The sequence below is a fragment of the Heterodontus francisci genome, chromosome 4 (genome assembly GCF_036365525.1).
Source record: "Heterodontus francisci isolate sHetFra1 chromosome 4, sHetFra1.hap1, whole genome shotgun sequence".
NCBI lineage: Eukaryota > Metazoa > Chordata > Chondrichthyes > Heterodontiformes > Heterodontidae > Heterodontus > Heterodontus francisci.
In genome coordinates, this window is record NC_090374.1 from 76,581,376 (window position 1) to 76,598,260 (window position 16,885).

General features: G+C 43.1%; 1 protein-coding gene across 7 annotated transcripts in view; it reads left to right on the top strand.

Annotated features, from left to right (window-relative positions):
• cast (calpastatin) overlaps positions 1–16,885 on the top strand; it is a 236,224-nt gene that overhangs the window by 19,313 nt on the left and 200,026 nt on the right. For all 7 annotated transcript variants that reach the window (XM_068029740.1, XM_068029732.1, XM_068029734.1 and 4 more), the window contains exon 2: positions 10,924–10,992. In XM_068029740.1, coding sequence (XP_067885841.1) covers positions 10,924–10,992 — 69 coding nt within the window. The remainder of the gene's footprint in view (positions 1–10,923; positions 10,993–16,885) is intronic.

Genomic DNA, 16,885 nt, shown 5'->3' on the forward strand with positions numbered 1-16,885 from the left:
GGAGAATTTGTTACTGATTCTATTCAAAGAAATGCCAGGATTAAACAGTTTATTAACATTTATGAAGTTTGAGCTGACATGTTTTTGGGGAATAAAATCAACTCTCAAGCCTTTTGTCTAAAAACTTAAGTGATGGTCGAATGGAACAAGGTGTTTAACAGTCCATGTTTGTATCTGTGCAACAGAGGAGCGATGCAAATCTATGTAGAAAGGCAAGTTTACAGTAAGTTACTGTGGGAAAGATGATGTCTATGAGTTTTGAGAATTAACTTCTGGAAGGTGATGACAAATAATTTTGATTGTTTCGAAAGATAGATGAATTAAGTGGCATGTATAGGTTGATCAGACCAGGAGAAAGTAGTTGAAATTTCATGATATTCAACTATTGGTACTCATTTGCAAGCCATCTTGTTTAGCATTCTGTTCTGAATTGTACCTATGGTTGCATAGCCTGTGATTGTCTCTGTTTTATTTAGATGCATGGAGCATGTAGCACATTTCAATATACTGCGTACTCCAATATTGATTTGTAGATAAGTGCTATAATTGTAATGAAAACAGTACCCATGATTTGGACAAGCATTATTGAATATTAGTGTGGTAATGAGTTAGCTTCCTAAGTCAGTATTATTTAACGTTTTAATTACGAATACTTTGTACACTTAAGTAATATTTTTCAGTAACATTTTTGAGTAGGCTTGAGACCACTGAAAATCACTTATAGTAATAAGACCTGGCTTTACATTGCAATTCCACATTTGGTAAGTTAATGATCTCAGCTTGGCAGGGGAACTGCAGAATAGTTACCCCTAATTGGCTAATCATAATTCATTTGAATTTTTATAATCATGAATGGTGAAGTAGCCTTTTATTGTGGTTTCATTCTTTTCTTTAAAAAGAAGCCATCTGTGTTATATTGGTATTGCAGATTTCTTAACGTATTGAAATGAAGAAATACAGACTTATGTTGCCAGTCCTTTGGATTTTTTAAAATTCATTCATGGGGTGTGGGCATCGCTGGCCAGGCCAGCATTTATTGTCCATCCCTAAGTTCCCTTGAGAAGGTGGTGGTGAGCTGCCTTCTTGAACCACTGCAGTCCATGTGGGGTAGGTACACCCACAGTGCTGTTAGGAAGGGAGTTCCAGAATTTTGACCCAGCGACAGTGAAGGAATGGTGATGTAGTTCCAAGTCAGGATGGTGTGTGACTTGGAGGGGAACTTGCAGGTGGTGGTGTTCCCATGCATTTGCTGCCCTGTTCCTTCTAGTTGTAGAGGTCGTGGGTTTGGAAGGTGCTGTCTAAGGAGCCTTGTTGCGTTGCTGCAGTGCATCTTGTAGATGGTACACACTGCTGCCACTGTGCGTCGGTGGTGGAGGGAGTGAATGCTTGTAGATGGTGTGCCAATCAAGCGGGCTGCTTTGTCCTGGATGGTGTCGAGCTTCTTGAGTGTTGTTGGAGCTGCACCCATCCAGGCAAGTGGAGAGTATTCCATCACACTCCTGACTTGTGCCTTGTAGATGGTGGACAGGCATTGGGGAGTCAGGAGGTGAGTTACTCGCCACAGGATTCCTAGCCTCTGACCTGCTCTTGTAGCCACTGTATTTATATGGCTACTGCAGTTCAGTTTCTGGTCAATGGTAGCCCCTAGGATGTTGATAGGGGGGAATTCAGCGATGGTAATGCCATTGAATGTCAAGGGGAGATGGTTAGATTCTCTCTTGTTGGAGATGGTCATTGCCCGGCACTTGTGTGGCACGAATGTTACTTGCCACTTATCAGCCCAAGCCTGGATATTGTCCAAGTCTTGCTGCATTTCTACACTGACTGCTTCAGTATCTGAGGAGTCACGAATGGTGCTGAACATTGTGCAATCATCAGCGAACATTCCCACTTCTGACCTTATGATTGAAGGTAAGTCATTGATGAAGCAGCTGAAGATGGTTGGGCCTAGGACACTACCCCCTGAGGAACTCCTGCAGTGATATCCTGTGATGGATTAGAGATCTATCTTGTTTCATTTTTTGGAAAAAGACACTTCACCCATGGGAATTTGTAGTGTCTTTTGAACTGGCTGTTGCAGTGGCAGATTGGGCGAATTTTTGCTGTGCTTTTGTGTCTGCAGGAAAAAGGTGTGAACATAGAGCAGTGTTTGTCGGTACAATATAGTTGATTACCAATATGTTTATGTCTGGTAACAAACAGTTGCCAAATCCACCCATGTAACAAAAAATGATTGGTATTTATCATTGGGCCACCAATTCTAATGTTTATGTCCATGACATTTGCAATTATCCATCAGGGGTGATATGAACAAACTGTTACCTTGTGGCTATGTCGTGTAGGGGTGCAGATTGCCTGGCTGTCATCTGTGAGCATCTATACAAAAAAACCTGCTACGGAGTCCAGCAACACATCATAATTCGTAAAATATCAATCATTTGAGAAATACATTGATTCACAAACACATGTAAAAACACGATTGTATGATATGCACATTTTAAACTAGTCTTCTGTTTGCCAAACAAAACCTTTTTGTGATTAACAGTTTCATTGTGAGCAATCTTTTCTTAGCACAGACATCAAAACAGAGAGAGTCGTGAAGTCTTGCGTGAAATCCTTCACACAAGCCTGGTCCGAAATAAGCATATTAATTCAGAGGTCTGCTGGAGGTTCAAGATATTTATCACTTTGAAACAGAATCTCTAAATTCAGTGAAATTTCATAATCCAGTGAAATCTGCTGTTTGCTCTTGCTTCTGTTAAACCTTATTTCTTAATAAACATTATTTATATTTGCAGCTTGAGTTATTTGTCTGACAGGCAAATGACTGTACAGTGCGAATTTGTACCATTTCCAATACATACCTTAATAATAAAATAAAAAGCTTCTTTCATGCATAGTCATGTTTTAGATCCTCAGCTTATAGAAGCCCCATTTTGTATTAAGCATGAGGAAAAAGTATCTGGTGTGAGCCTGAATTGTAACAAAAGCCTTTTTCATTTCTGTATTTGGACTTCAATTTTAAGTGCCTCCGGAAAATTATGAAAAGTTTTCCAGGCAAAAATTCTTTGGGTTTCAATGCAGTGGGCAGCTAAATAATAACAAGGCTGAAATGCAAACCACTGTTTTTGTGTCACTGATCCATGTATGCTGTTTGCATGAATTTCTAATATTGGAAGAAATTGAGGCGGGGAAGAACACTCAAGTTGAGAGACAATGCATAATAGAGCCCCTATAATATTTGTCTGTTAACCTGACCACAGTACCCAATTGGATAAATATGCACGTTATGTGAATATCACATCGACAGAACTTGAGTGCACCTTTAGTTTATACTGTGGTTCTTTCTTGTGGTATTTGGATTTACCAGATACAGTGGTGATTTTCCCTGGATACTGTAGGTGCTCCGAGGTGGCCAAGATGGGATCGTAAGCTGAAATGCCAGTTTAGTCTATATTTAATGCACAATGGTATCTTGGTAAAGGAAGTGTGCACTCAGAATGGCTGTTCAGAGGAACATTAAGCAGCTCATTGTCGCTTAAATTGCTTGCTAGCACTTGTTAATGAGGCTGACCTGCATTATGGTGGCTCGCACTTGACGTTTTTTTTATTCATTCATGAGATATGGGCATCGCTGGCTGGGCCAGCATTTATTGTCCATCCCTAATTGCTCTTGAGAAGGTGGTGGTTAGCTGCCTTCTTGAACCCCTGCAGACTTTGCGGTGTTGGTACACCAACAGTGCTGTTAGGAAGGGAGTTCCAGGATTTTGACCCAGCGACAATAAAGGAACAGCAATATAATTCCAAGTCAGGATACTGTGTGGTGTGGAGGGGAACTTGCAGCTGGTGGTGTTTCCATTCATCTGCTGCCCTTGTCCTTATAGGTGGTAGAGGTCTTGGGTTTGGAAGCTGCTGTTGAAGGAGCCTTGGTGCGTTGCTGCAGTGCATCTTGTAGATGGTACACACTGCTGCCACTGTGCGTCAGTGGTGAAGGGACTGAATGTTGAAGATGGTGGATGGTGTGCCAATCAAGCGGGCTGCTTCATCCTGGATGGTGTCAAGTGTTGTTGGAACTGCACCCATCCAGGCAAGTGGAGAGTATTCCATCACATTCCTGACTTGTGCCTTGTAGATGGTGGACAGGCATTGGGGAGACAGGAGGTGAGTTACTCACCACAGAATTCCCATCCTCTGACCTGCTCTTGTAGCCACAGTAATTATGTGGCTGGTCCAGTTCAGTTTCTAGTCAATGGTAACCCCCAGGATGTTGATAGTGGGGGATTCAGCAATGGTAATGCCATTGAACATCAAGGGGAGATGGTTGGATATTCTCTTGTTTGAGATGGTCATTGCCTGGCATTTGTGCGGCATGAATGTTATTTGCCACTTATCAGCACATGCCTGGATGTTGTCCAAGTCTTGCTGCATTTCTACACAGACTGCTTCAGTATCTGAGGAGTCACGAATGGTGCTGTATAACGCTCTCTGCTAACAACAACCTGCTGGTTGGGAGTAAACTAGTTGTTGCAGAGGATTTTGAGCACTACTTAAAGGTTAATCCCCTTTTACTGTTCACTTGCTGGGAAATTTGAAGAGGACTTTTGAAACACATCGGGACACATTCTGGGACACTTTGTTAAGACTTCACCAACACTCTATCAACATTTATTCTCCAAATTCTCTGAGGATTTCACCTAAAAAAGATTGAATGCTGGGCTATTCTACCTATTTGACATGTAATAGGAGTGATCGGGAGAAAGGAAGTGCTTGGTCATCAGCATCTTGCTAGGGGTTCCCCTTGGTCTGCAGGAGGAATGGGAGGAGGAAATGAGACCAGACCGAGCAGCACAGCTATGGAGAGATGAGCGGAGGGCTCTAGATTCATTGTGACTCGCTGTGTGTCCAACAATCTGGTGATGATCAGAAACTTGCCATTTCCCCCAGCAACTGTGCCAAAGGGTCAAGCTCGAGCAACAAGAGGAGGAGAGAGGAACAGGAGTGTGAGGTGACTCCTTCCCCTGCTCCCGCTCCAGCGGGTGCAGGACATCAGTCCTCCACCAGGACCTCCAGTGCTGCATCCAAGATCCTTTGCATCTTCTCAGCCCATCCAAGCCATCCTGAAATCTGCACTGTGTCAGCTAGTCCACTGCACAACTTCCATGGAAGTGGGTGAATGAAGCCAATGTATACTGCTCCATGAAAATTGCGTCTATTCAGTGTTTGAGTACTGAAACTGCAAGTCTCTGTTTTAATGCCTCCAGGCACTGTCAAATTATGGTAGTCACCAATTAGCCCCAAAATTGAAAGCTAAAACCAGACTTGCAAACATACGTGTCTTATTAGCACAACACCCACTTTGCACCTGTTTTCACCCTTTCCCCAAAATAACCTTCACAATGCTTAGCGAAGAGCTCTAATATCAGTCTGTGTTGATGGCAGCATATCAGCTGTTGTCTTTATACCTGAGTCTTCTGTGCCTCATGAAGATACTGGGAATTTTGGCTCATTTTGAAAAATGTTTTCATGTTTGGCTGGCTGCATCTATAATCTGAAACAGGTTCCTAGTGGGTGCAGGCAAGTACCAAATGAGGCGCTCTGTACAGCGGCGTATGCTTTCTGAGGTTCTGCTAATTGCATATTAGCTTGGCAGAGTATAGCTTCTGGCTATGTGATATCTGTCTGGAATACTTGGTGGTTATGCATGCCTTAGTGAAAAAGTGCCCCATTCCCCAACATTGACATCAGTCACCATGACGAGCACAAAATTTATTTTTTAAAAAAAACTTCATGGTAACATGACATGCCAGTGGAAATCCTCATGACCACATGTTTTCTGCAAAAAAAGCCGACACAGCTGAACCAGTTGGCAAATAAATGGGAAGCAAAGGCTTGCCATGACCTCAAAGATAGCTGTGCTGAGAGAGCCAGTGATCTCTGTGACGAGAACATTCTCTCGACGTACAATTGATTGTAGCATAGTTCAATGGGGATTCCCAGCGTGCAGCTGCAGTAATCTCATCATACTGTCCAAGCAGCCAATCAGAGTAGAATTTGAAAATTTCCCAATGATATCATACTTGGTGGAGTGGCAGACAGTGAAGATGGCATGAACTACCTGCAACAGGACATATATAGGCTAGCAGAATGGGCAGACAAGTGATAGATGGAGTTCAATACGGACAAGTGTGAGGTGATGCATTTCGGCAGAAGGGATAACATGAGGCAATATAAACTTAATGGCAAGGTTCTAAAGAGTATGCAGGAACAGAGGAATCTGGGGGTGCATGTGCAACCATCTTTGAAGGTAGCAGGACATATTGAGAGAGTGGTTAGCAAAGCATATGGGATCTTGGGCTTCATAAATAGAGGCATTGAGTACAAAGGCCAGCAAGTAATGCTGACCCTTTATAAATCTCTGGTTAGGCCCCAACTGGAGTATTGCACCAGTTCTGGTCACCACACTTTAGGAAGGCTGTGAGGGTTCTTGAGAGGGTGTAGAGGAGATTTACCAGAATGGTTCCGGGGATTGGGGATTTTAGTTACAAGGTCAGGTTGGAAAAGCTCAGGTTGTTCTCCTTGGAGCAAAGGAGATTGAGGGGAGATTTGATAGAGGTCTACAAGATTATGAGAGGCTTGGGTAAGACAAGGAAAAATTGTTCCCATTAACTCATGGTGGAAGAACTAGGAAACACAGATTTAAGGTTTCGGGCAAGAGATACGGGGGAATGTGAAGAAGCACTTTTTTACACAGCGAGTGATAATGTCCTCGAACCCGCTGCCCACAAGGGAGGTGGAAGTGTAAATAATCAATGATTTCAAAAAGTAATTGGATGGACACTTGAAAACATAAGAAATAGGAGCAGGAGTAGGCCATTCGGCCCCTCAAACCTGCCCCACCATTCAATAAGATCATGGCTGATCTGTCCCAGACCTCAACTTCTCTTTTGTGCCAGTTCCTCATAGCCTTCAACTCCCCGATATATTTCAAAAATCTATCTACCTCCTCTATAATAAACTTGCAGGGCTATGAAAATCAAGTGGGAGGGCAGGGGGGGGGGAGCTGACTGGATTGCTCCATGAGAGCGGGCATGAATTCGATGGGCTGAATGGCTTCCTCCTGGGCCGTATATGCCTCTGACACATTGAAGAATTCTCACAGACAACCAACCAGGAAATGAAAAGCACTAGTAATCAAATCACTTTTTAAAAATTTTAGAAAACAAAATAAAGATTGGGACACACACATGGTAGAACCTGCAATATCATGAACAAATGTTTTTTTTTTACATATTTAAAATCTAGTTTATAAATAATATAGTAACTGATCATAATAGAGATATTTCACAATGCTTCACAAATATAAAATTATTTTATTCAGGGCCAGATCAGTCGTTGAACAGTATTGATCACTCAAATCATCGTTAAAAACCCAGTTAGATCGGACTGAACAAGGCTTAACTTTTTTATAGGGTTTGTTACAGGAATATGAGCATGGTAAAGGAGAAGTTCCAGCCAGATTGCTGTGCCACCGAGCCAGCAATCAGTGAAGTGAATGACAGACCAAAACTTCAGGATTTCTGTGTTAATCTGAGCTTGCACTAAATCCTGAAGCTGCTGTCAGATTCAGTGGGGTAATGACGGCGAATGCTGACGGTTCACCGTCAAAAGCCATGCACGTTCCAAGCCCATGTATTAAAAAAACTATTTAAAGGAAGCACCATAATAAGTGAATCTTATATTTTAACTGATAGTATAAATATCAGGTATTTAATATCATGTGTGATACGCAATTTATATTGATACTTGAGCTTTACATTGTTCAATGTGAATTGTTTTTAAGAAGTTTGAATGAAAAGGGACGAAACTTTCGATTGCTGATAGGTGCTAGGCAATGACCATCTGGAACAAACAAAGGCCCAACTACCTCCCGCTGACTTTAAATACTACCATGTCACCATTTTGTCCTACCATCAACATTTTGGGGATCACCAATAAGCTGAAGCTTCACTGGACCAGCACAGACAACTGACCCATCAAAGCCTTGCCAAGGCTCCTTTGATAAGACCTTCCAAACCAGCAATCTCTACCATCTAGAAAGACAAGGGCAGCAGGTGCGTGGGAACACCACCACCTGCAAGCCACACACCATCCTGACTTGGAACCATATTGCCATTCCTTCATTGTCACTGGGTCAAAATCCTGGAACTGCTTGCTGAACAGAATCATGGGCATACCTATGTCACAGAATGTACTCTGGGGGTGGTGAGTTCAATGCCTATCACCAAGAATGGCTCAGTAGCACCATTACTGACCAAGCTGGCCGAATCCTAAAGGACATAGCCGCTAGACTGGGTCTGCGGCAGGTGGTGAGGGAACCAACAAGCGGGAAAAACATACTTGGCCTCGTCCTCAATAATCTGCCTGTCCATGACAGTATTGGTAGGAGTGACTACTGCATAGTTCTTGTGGAGACGAAGTCCCCGTCTTCACATTGAGGATACCCTCCATCGTGTTGTGTGGCACTATCACTGTGCTAAATGGGATAGATTTCGAACAGATCTAGCAATGCAAAACTGTGCATCCAAGAGGCACTGTGGGCCATCAGCAACAGCAGAATTGTACTCGACCACAATCTGTGACCTCATGGCCCAGCATATCCGCCACTCTGCCATTACCATCAAACCGGGGACCAACCCTGGTTCAATGAAGAGTGCAGGGGGGCATGCCAGGAGCAGCACCAGGCATACCTCAAAATGAGGTGTCAACCTGGTGAAGCTACAACCCAGGATTACTTGCAGGCCAAACAGTGTAAGCAGCATGCGATAGACTGAGCTAAGCGATCCCACAACCAATGGATCAGATCTAAGCTCTGCAGTCCTGCCACATCCAGTTGTGAATAGTGGTGGACAATTAAACAACTAACTGGAGGAGGTGGCTCCACAAATATCCCCATTCTCAATGATGGGGGAGCCCAGCAAATCAGTGCAAAAGATAAGGCTGAAGGATTTGCAATAATCTTCAGCCAAAAGTGCTGAGTGGATGATGCATCTCGGCCTCCTCCTGAAGTCCCCTGTATCTCAGATGCCAGTCTTCAGCCAATTTGATTCACTCCGCGCGATATCAAGAAACTACTGAAGGCATTGGATACTTCAAAGGCTATGGGCCCTGACAATATTCCAGCAATAGTACTGAAGGCCCATGCTCCAGAACATGCTGCGCCCATAGCCAAGCTGTTCCAGTACAGCTACACACTGGCATCTACCCAGCACTGTGGAAAATTGTCCAGGTATGTCCTGTACACAAAAGGCAGGACAAATCCAACCCAGTCAATTACCGCCCCATCACTCTACTCTCGATCATCAATAAAGTGATGGAAGGTGTCGTCGACAGTGCTATCAAGCAGCACTTGCTTAGCAATAATCTGCTCAGTGACGCTCAGTTTGGGTTCTGTCACGGCCACTCAGCTCCTGACCTCATTACAGCCTTGGTTCAAACTTGGACAAAAGAGCTGAACTCAAGAGGTGAGGTGAGAGTGATTGCCCTTGACATGAAGAGAGCATTTGACTGAGTATGACATCAAGGAGCCCTAGCAAAACTGGAGTCAATGGGCATCAGGGGGAAAACTCTCCGCTGGTTGGTGTCATACCTAGCACAAAGGAAGATGGTTGTGGTTGTTGGAGGTCAATCATCTCAGTTCCAGGACATCACTGCAGGAGTTCTTCAGGGTAGTGTCCTAGGCTCAACCATCTTCAGCTGCTTCATCAATGACCTTCCTTCAATCATAAGGTCAAAAGTGGGGATGTTTGCTGATGATTGAGCAATGTTCAGCACCATTCGCGACTCCTCAGATACTGAAGCACTCCGTGTAGAAATGCAGCAAGACTTGGACAATATCCAGGCTTGGGCTGATAAGTGGCAAGTAACATTCATGCCACACGTGCCAGGCAATGACCATCTCCAACAAGAGAGAATCAAACCATTTTGACCTTGGCATTCAATGGCGATACAATCGCTGAATCCCCCATTCCATTTTGGGGTTAACATTGACCAGAAGCTGAACTGGAGTAGCCATATAAGTACCATGGCTGCAAGAGCAGGTCAGAGGCTAGGAATCCTACGGCAAGTAACTCATCTCCTGTCTCTCCACTGCCTATCCACCATCTGGAAGGCACAAGGAGTGTGATGGAATACTCTCCACTTGCCTGGATGGGTGCAGCTCCAACAACACTCAAGAAGCTTGACGCCATCCAGGACAAAACATCCCACTTGATTGTTTGTGCATGGTGTGCCATTCACTCCCTCCACCAACAACGCACAGTGGCAGCAGTGTATACCATCTACAAGATGCACTGCAGCAGTGCACCAAGGCTCCTTAGACAGCACCTGGAAGGACAAGGGCAGCAGATGCATGGGAACATTACCATTTGCAAGTTACCCTCTAAGCCACACACCATCCTGACTTGGAACTACATCGCTGTTCCTTAATTCTGGAACTCCCTTCCTAACAGCACTGTGGGTGTACCTACCCCACATGACTGCAGAGGTTCAAGAAGGCAGCTCACCACCACTTCTCAAGGGCAATTAGAGACGGGCAATAAATGCTGTCCTAGCCAACGACGCCCATATCTCATGAACGAATAAAAAAAACATGGACTGCAGCAGTTCAAGGCGGCTCACCACCACCTTCTCGAGCAATGAGGGCAATTTGGGATGTGCAACAAGTCCTGGCACTTAAATCCCATGAATTAATTTTTAAAAACTCAGCAGCTATCTTACATTGCGTTTTATATTTTTGTGCCTTTCACTTCTAAATATATATTCAATTATAAATAATATTTCTAATGCACATGAATTAACCCATTTCCAGGGAGACATTTCAGATTAAGTCAGTAAACTTCCATTGTGTTTGTTTTTTTTTAACAGGGAGCGAAGAAGACTGATTTGGGTAAATCATCAAAGCAAGGAGTCAGCATGAGTGCTCAAGCATCAGAGGTAAGAAAAGGAATAAATGTGTTGAATTTGCAACTGAGCTACTAGGAGCTGAAAATAGCAACTTTAATTCTAGCAGCACTGGGCTTGGTCTTTTACAAAGTGGACAATTAGTTGTAATGTAAAATGGATATTTTTGCATAATCTTGTAAATTCAGATTTTCAGTTCTATGTAGGAAAGCCACCAATTGAGCCACCAAAGTATGGAAAATCTATTTATGAAAACACTTAACATTCCCTAGTCACGGTGATGGTTTATTTCAGCATCTATGGATGTGAGCTTTCTTGTAATAGCTGGGATGTTGCGAATAGTGCTCTTAGGCATATTATTTTACATTTAGATATATTTTACAAGTTGTACCCCTTCCAGCTACTTTAAGGTTGCGAACAAAAAAAGTTGTAGATTCTTCTGGCTAGTTCTCTGGAAAAATAGCTGGACATTCTCTGTAGCAGTAAACATTATGCTGATAGAAAACTTGAAGCATCTAATTAGAATATATCTAACTGAGATACCTGACATATGTAAAGGAGGTTTCTGCCCCAAATAGCTCTTTTATCAGATGTAGTTGAATCACTGAAAGCCAGTCACAGTTGTGAACTCAATAAACAATCATTGAGTGGACTACTGAAAATCCAGGAATTAGGTCTTAAGTTATGTAACCTAGAGTTAGCACTGAAGTCCATATAGTACTTTCATGTGTACTACCCGTCATAAAGATATCACATGCTTGATCCATTTCATACAGTTTGTAATAATAGTAATTGTAGTAATAATACTTGAGCACATAATCTAGACTGATATTTCAGTACCGTCATTTGGCTGAGATATTGGCCCAGATTTTGCGGTCGCAATAGCGGCACTGAGGCGTTCGCCGCTATTGAAGGCTGCAATGGCACCACAACTTTCAACGATCGCACTTGCGCTGCAAACTGGAAGTTGCGGTGCACTTCAATGGGCTCAGAGGAGTATACTCTAATGGTCCCACTGGGCAACTTGGTAAAGCAGCAGGGACCTGCAATTCGACTATTTAGGCTGATTACCCACAAGTTACACTGATTTTCACACAGATTTATTTAGAGCTGGTATCAGCAAGCACCAAGCCTACGAGGAACGCATCCACATTTGTAAAGACTATTGAAAGGAATATACCGCTTCTGTTTAACTTTGACTTGGCGCCTTCATTTGATTCCCGCTTTTCCAAAATGTAAATGCAACATTGAAAAAATCCTTCAAAACAACATAGAACTAGGTATTGTTTCGGTATAAGAGAGGGAGTCTGGCAAATAAAACCAGAGGAAGGTTCAGTAATGTTTAGCAGTGGGAGATGTGAAGAACATGGAATTGTTTTGGCACTCTTTAACAATGAGAGATAAACTGCCTTTAAATCTGGATAAAGGTGCAGTCCCTGTGAACTTGAATTTCCATGGAGAAATGCAACATTTATGGATCAGTATCGAAAATGCCAGAGTCATTGTGATTGATGACAGTTTACTTCCCTGTCTCTCTGGAAAACTGTTAGCAGAATTGCTGACGGGATGGCAAAGCACTCCATCCACATCAATGCAGATGTATTAATTGGAATTTCAAAATTCCAGTGTGGTGGTTTCTCAGCAGTTAAATTCTTGAAACATACAATGCAAATTATGAAAATGATACTCCGGTGTAATTGAGAACTGGTTAGGAAATTACCACAGAGTCCGATTATTATAAGTAAACATAATTTCCAAACACAAAAGCAAAACCCTGCGGATGTTGGAAATCTGAAATAAAAACAGAAAATGCTGGAAATACTCAGTAGGTCTGGCAGCATCTGTGGAGAGAGAAACCAAGTTAAGATTTCAGGTCAATAACCTTTCACCAGAACTGGAAAAAGTTAGAAATGTGTATCTATAAATCAACATTTTGAGCTTCTTAAAAAAAAAAGCTCTGTATAATCAGAAAACAAGACTTTGGAGTAGGTTCAAAGATCATTTTCTGTAACAAACTAAATTGTATTGTTGCAAATGTCACCCTTCTCCAGGTGATTGGAAAAGTGTTAAAAAGTATTTAAAATCATAATAAAACACTCACCTGCCTTTGAGCTGTAGACTGACCTCAAGGGACATGTCTGCAGCTTGTGATGTCATTAGGGGACGTGGCTTCACAGGAAATGCGCCACGCTGCGAGGCCTCACAGATCCTTTTGATGTTGGACCATGCTACAGCAAGAAGTGGAAGTTCTCGCTGCAGCCATCAACCCAGGAAGTTCCTATTTCTCTGTGCAGTCAGCGAAGAATGCCACCACTTCACCACTAACCTCAAAATTGTCAACATTTAGCCCTCAACCAACATCATTGAAGCAGGTTACCTGGCCACATACCTCATTGTTTGTGGAACTTTCCTGTGTGCAAAATTGCTGCCATGTTTCCCTACGTACACAACAGTAACTACACTTCAAAAGTACTTCATTGGCTGCAAAACACTTTGGGGTCTGTGGAGGGCATGAAAGACACTTTTATATAGATCTAAGTTTTATTTCCTTCTCTGGTTTGTAGATTTGTTAATACATTCATAATGGGCTAAAATAGCCATTTCAAGCTTCAGGCTTTCTTTAGTCCTAGCAAAATCCGCTATTCAACATTACCATTTTTTTGGAATGACAATCACTTGTATTAACAGATGAGCCATATTGATCGCTTTGATAAAGAGCATGCATTCCTAAGGTGTAGCTTCATAGGTAGAAGGCCCAAACAAATACAGAGTTCTACACACCAGAATGGACATTGGCAGCGATGCCAGAATTGGGGGGGAAAAAAACAACCAAACTAGGGACCCTGACATTTTTTCCTTTTGATGTAAAAACAGGTCTATTGAAAAATCAAAGCAGTCTTAACAAATTAGTAAGCGATGGGATGAAGATTTGTGATATTCCCCCTGCTCCCCCCCTCCCCCCACCTCCTGCCCATCCCTGTCCCCTCACCTGTGGCTTTCACACGTAACCCTCAGCTCAACCGTGACATTAATTGAAAATTGCATTTAAATTGCTGTTATACCAGAATAAATATAAGCATTCCTGCAGAAAATTCCATGGAATGCGACTGAGAATGCCCATTGTCAAGAAGCCAAAAAAACCCAGAAATAGTTGCAAATCTTGTTCACAATCATTAAAAGTGTTGTTATTATTAATATAAAAGCAAAATACTGCGGATGCTGGAAATCTGAAACAAAAACAAGAAATGCTGGAATCACTCAGCAGGTCTGGCAGCATCTGTGGAAAGAGAAGCAGAGTTAACGTTTCGGGTCAGTGGCCCTTCTCGTGTTGTTATTATTAATATTGATTTGCCTGTAATTAAGATATGCGTCATTAGGCAGCTGGGATTCAAACAAAGGAAAATATTACACTGTTGACCTATTTCAGGAGAAGCTTCAACAACAACAATATTCATTTAGCACCTTTTATGTAATAAATGTCCCATGGCACTCGGCAGGAGCATCATAAAATAAAATATGATACTGAGCCACATAAGGAGATATTGGGTCAGATGACCAAAAGCTTGGTCAAAGAGATAGCTTTTAAGGAGTGTCTTAAAGGAGGAATTGGAGGCAGAGAAATGTAGGGAGGGAATTCCAGAGCTTTGGGCCGCAGCAACTGAAGGCGCGGCCGCCAATGATGAAGAAATTAAAATTGGGGATGCTCAAGAGGCCAGAATTAGATGAGTGCAGATAGCTCAGAGGGCTGTGGGGCTGGAGGAGATTACAGAGATAGGGAGGGGTGAAGTCATGGAGGGATTTGAACATATGGATGAGAATTTTAATATCAAGATGTTGTTGGAGTACGAGCCAATGTAGGTCAGTGAGCCAAGGGGTGATGGGTGAACGGGACTTGGCGCGAGTTAAGTCAGGGACAACAGAGTTTTGAATGACCTCAAGTTTACGGAGGGTAGAATGCGGGAGACCAGCCAGAAGTGCATTGGAATAGTCCCATCTAGAGGTAACAAAGGCATGAATGAGCAGCAGTTAAGCTGACACAGGCAAAGAGGAGATGTTACGGAGGTGAAAATAGGCAGTCTTCGTGATGGTGCGAATATGTGATTGAAAGCTCATCTCTGTGTCAAATATGTTACCAAGATTGCAAACAAACTGGATTAGTCTCAGACTGTTGCCAGCGAGAGGGATGGAGTCCGAAGGTAGGGTGCTGAGTTGGAGTGGGGACCGAAAACAATGGCTTCAGTCTTCCCGATATTTAATTGGAGGAAATTTCTGCTCATCTAGTACTAGATATTGGATAAGCAGTCTGATAATTTAGCAACAGTGGAGGAATCGAGAGAGGTGGTGATGGGGAAGAGCTGAGTATCCTGAGCATTCATGTGAAAACTAAAGCTATGTTTTTGGATGATGTCGCTGAGGGGCAGCAAATAGATGAGAAATAGGAGAGGGCCAAGGATAGATTCTTTGGGGACACCATATATAATCTTGCGGTAGCAGGAAGTGAAGCCAGTGCAAGTGATACGCTGGATATGAGTAGATCGATAAGAATGGAATCAGGTGAAGCAGTCCCACCCAGCCGGACAACACTGGAGAGGCACAAGAGGAGGATGGTCTGGTCAATCATGTCAAAGGCTGTGGACAGGTTGAGAAGGATGAGGAGGGAAAGTTTTCTTTTGCCAGAGTCACATAAGAAATCATTTGTGACTTCGATAAGAACTGTTTCGGTACTGTGGCGGGGGCAGAAACCTGATGGGATGGATTCAGACATGGAGTTCTGGGAAAGATGGGCACAGATTTGGGAGGCAAAATAGGCAGTCTTAGTGATGGCGTGAATATGTGGAGAGGAAAGGGAAGTTGGAGATGGGGTGGTACTTTGCAAGGGCAGTGAGGTCAAGGGTTGGATTTTTTGAGGAGAGGGGCAATGATGGCAGATTTAAAGGAGAGAGGGACAATATCTGAAGAGAGAGAACTGTTAACAATATCGGCTAACATGCAGACCAGGAGGGGAAGTTGGGTGGTCAGCAGTTCAGTGGGAATAGGAGCGAAAGAACAGGAGGTGGGTCTCATGGACAAAGTGAGCTCGGACAGGATATGAGGGGTGATAGGAGAGAAACTAGAGAAAGATCTGAGTTCAGACCTAGGACAGGGGAGCTTTAGTGGAAATTTGTTCTGGTGGGCTAGTGGAAGGGAGGGATGCAGCAGAGGCAGCTGATTGGATGGTCTCAATCTTAGTGATAAGGAAGGCCATGAGCTGCTCACACTTATTGTTGGAGGGGAGAATGAAGGAGACGGGAGAGGGGTTTAAGAAGATGGTTTGCAGTAGAGAAAAGAAGTTGGAAGTTATCTTTACTATTCCAGGATGATCCTGGAATGCAAACAGTTTTAGCACACGGGAGCAGGACCTGATAGTCATTTAAGTAGTCCCAACATATCTGGCAGTGATTATCTAAACCGTTTGTTCTGCATATCCTTTCAAGTCTGTGTCCCTTGGCCTTAAGGCAGCAAAGATGAAGGTCATACCTGGAGGAAGGGCCAGGGTAAGAGAGAGTAACGGCCTTATTGGGGACTAGGGCATCAAGGGCAGAGGTGAGGGTGCAGTTGAACAATAAGGATTTTGAAAGTGCAGTTGTAACAGAATTGGGGGATTTTTTTTCTAGGGTTGGGTACAGAAGGAGGTAGGGTTGGGCGTGGAAGGGGGATGTGGGTGGTGGGTAATGTAAGATGTAACCTTTTACCCTTGACTGGTTACTCTGCAGTTCAAACACGAGAATGATGAGAAATAAGGAAATAACATTCAAAGCTCAAATTAAATACTGACAACTAGGTTCGGTAGCAATGCTGGTTAACAATACAACGCCCATGTTAGCCACAAATATATTAGAAGGAATCATACATACATGATCACCCAGTGGTCACCTCCCTGCCAATC